This window comes from Onychomys torridus, chromosome 4 (assembly GCF_903995425.1).
Source record: "Onychomys torridus chromosome 4, mOncTor1.1, whole genome shotgun sequence".
NCBI classification, from domain to species: domain Eukaryota; kingdom Metazoa; phylum Chordata; class Mammalia; order Rodentia; family Cricetidae; genus Onychomys; species Onychomys torridus.
Window position 1 is genome coordinate 141,901,150 of NC_050446.1, and position 2,925 is coordinate 141,904,074.

The following is a 2,925-nucleotide window of genomic DNA, read 5'->3' on the forward strand; positions in this document are numbered from 1 at the left end:
GATAGGATGCATAAGCTGTCCAGGCCCGCAACAGGTGGCCACTGACTTGGGGGCGGGGGGCAGAGAAAACACTGATCCATTGAAACGCCCCAGCTCCAGGCTGAGGCTAGAGGAGCCTGAGTTCACAGGACTTGCAGCCCCTTCTCTGCACTAAGCTCTCCCAGAGCTCCGGCTTCTAAGGGATCCTGTCGTGTCCTCTGGCAGGCTGAGAGCTCCGCTCAGAAGGCTACCCTCCTCACAGCAGTCACTAGGGGGCGCCAGGACTTAGGGGAACCGGGAGCAACCACCCTCCTCCTTGTCCTTGTAGCCCTCTTGAGTACACAGGCCAACAACCAGGGCTTGGAATAGTGTGGCTCCAAGGGCTCCACGGTGTGGGAAGGTGGCAAAGGAGGAGAGGGAAAGCCAGAACTAGGGTACTTGAGAAGCCGCAGTGGCTTTTCGCGCTCCATAGGGACACTGCTGAGATTCCACCCATCTCCTCCCCTGCTCCACCTCTGGTCACACCTGTGTCCCTGCAGATCCTTCTGTCTCCAGGTTCTTTCCTTCTTTTCCTCTACTGTGACTGGTACTCTCTCTGTATGCTTATTGTCTCTCTCCGAATGCCTGGTTCTATCTCGTGTGTGTCTGTGTGTGTGTGTGTTTGTCTGTCTGTCTGTCTGTCTGTCTCCCACCCACCCCCCAACCCGTCTCACTCAACTTCAGAGCATGTCTCAGCCCTCCCACCTCTTCACCCTGCAGCTGCTCACAGCTTCCGACTGCTGGACTCTCTTGCCCGCCTCCTTAGACTTGACAAGGGCGGAGAGAGAGGGAAGGGCAGCGTGGTGGGCCCACCTCTTTTTGCCTTTCTAGGCTGGGAGGCTGGACCAGTGGGTTTTTTAACCGCCTGGGCAGCCTGATGCAGCTCGCCAGCCCTGAATGCCGTGCCTGGCTCTGCAGTCCCAGCAACAGGCAGCATGCAGCAGCAACCATCGCCAGGATCCTTGGCTCCTTCTGCAGAGCCCACCAAGCCCCCTTACAGCTACATAGCCCTGATTGCCATGGCTATCCAGAGTTCACCGGGGCAGCGGGCCACCCTCAGTGGTATCTACGGCTACATCATGGGCCGCTTTGCTTTTTACCGACACAATCGGCCGGGCTGGCAGAACAGCATCCGCCATAATCTGTCTCTCAATGAGTGCTTCGTCAAGGTGCCCCGCGACGACCGAAAGCCAGGCAAGGGCAGCTACTGGACCCTGGATCCCGACTGCCACGACATGTTCCAGCATGGCAGCTTCCTCCGCCGCCGCAGACGCTTCACCAAGCGCACAGGTGCCCAGGGCACCAAGGGCCCTGTCAAGGCAGACCACAGACCCCTCAGAGCTGCCAGCCCAAACCCAGAAGCCCCCAACACCACTACTAGCAGGCTGTGCCCATTCCCACCAGAGGTGCCAAACCTCAAGGGCCTAAACTTTGGGGGTCTGATGGGATCGTTGCCAGCCAGTGTATGCCCAGCAACCGGTGACGCCAGGTCCCAGCTGCCCACTGGACCCAAAGAGATGTGCTCGCCCAAGTCTGCAGGCCCAAGGGAGCTCCCCGAAGCCACCTCGCCCTCCCGGTGCCCAGCATCTGGCTTTTCGGCTGCCTTCTCTGAAGCTGAGAGTCTCGGCAAGGCCCCCACACCTGGTGTGGCCCCTGAGGGCATCGGGAGCAGCTACCAGTGCCGGATGCAGGCACTGAATTTCTGTATGGGGACTGACCCGGGCCTTGAACACCTCTTGGCCTCTGCAGTCCCCACCCCTGCACCCTCGACTCCTTCAGCCTCTCACCGGGCCCCACTGCCCCTGCCAGCTGACTCCAAGGAACCCTGGGTGGCTGGGAACTTCCCTGTCCAGGGAGGTTCCGGGTACCCGCTGGGGCTACCCCCTTCCCTTTACCGGACACCAGGAATGTTCTTCTTCGAGTGATTGACTGCAGCAACTATCCTCTGCAGACTCCGTCTGGCTGTAGGACCTAGGGCGCTCTACAAGGACTCAGCCCTGGGAGGCCAAGGACTGTAAGGATCAGAAGAAGTGAGCAGTCAGCCAGGTCCCTGGGACCTCCAGACAAACTTGGGATGAGGGCAAGTGGGACCCCCGGGGTTTTCTCTGTGGTTCTCAGGGCTAATAAAGCCAGGGTGATGGTGAGGGTCTGTCTGCTGAATGACTGGAGCTAAGGACCAGGATGCTGGGTTCTGTGTGGGGCACGCATCTGGAAAGGTCCTGCTGGAGACTTTCTCCTGCTGGGAACTTTCTTGGGGAGTTTCCCAGGAAAGGAAAGTAGGGCATGAGGGCAGGCAGAGAGAAGAGGCAGCCAAGATCCACAGTATGGGAGAGCTGGGCTGGCCTAAGAGGCTGCTTTCTGAACTTGAACTGTAGCGGAACACCCTCTTTATGAAGCCTCACCATGCCCGCTGCCATCCCCTTCCAGGCTTGCTTCTGTCATCTTGCTTGGGGTCTATGGACTATCATCCCCATTTACAATAAATAATAGGAGCTAAGGCTCAGAGCTCACCCCAGCTCCCACAGAGGTTCAAAGGACTGCCAGAGCAAGGGGGTACCCAGGTCTGTGCGGCTGACACAGCTGAGGGAAGGTGCAGGGTAGAAAGCTGCCTCGGGACAGCATGGGGGCCCCCAGAGGAAGAGTCAGGCCTTGCTGAACACCAGGGCTGCTAAGACACCCTTCACCCCTTGTGCAGACAGGGAATCCAAGGTTTAAAAGCAGCACCTGGCCTTTATCGGAACTCTCCACAGTAAAGGGACCTCTCCTGGTAACTTTTTGCCAAAATTGTATTACATTAATGTGTGTGTGTGTGTGTGTGTGTGTGTGTGTGTGTGAGAGAGAGAGAGAGAGAGAGAGAGAGAGAGAGAGAGAGAGAACAAGGCTCAGAGACAAGTGTAGGAGTCGATT

General features: G+C 58.1%; 1 protein-coding gene across 1 annotated transcript; it reads left to right on the plus strand.

The window, feature by feature from the left end:
• The first annotated feature begins 883 nt into the window (after window positions 1-883).
• On the plus strand, window positions 884-2,152 carry Foxs1 (forkhead box S1). The gene has a single exon (XM_036186124.1). The coding sequence runs from the start codon at window positions 954-956 to the stop codon at window positions 1,941-1,943; it is 990 nt and encodes a 329-aa protein (XP_036042017.1). The 5' UTR covers window positions 884-953; the 3' UTR covers window positions 1,944-2,152.
• The last annotated feature ends 773 nt before the right edge of the window (window positions 2,153-2,925 follow it).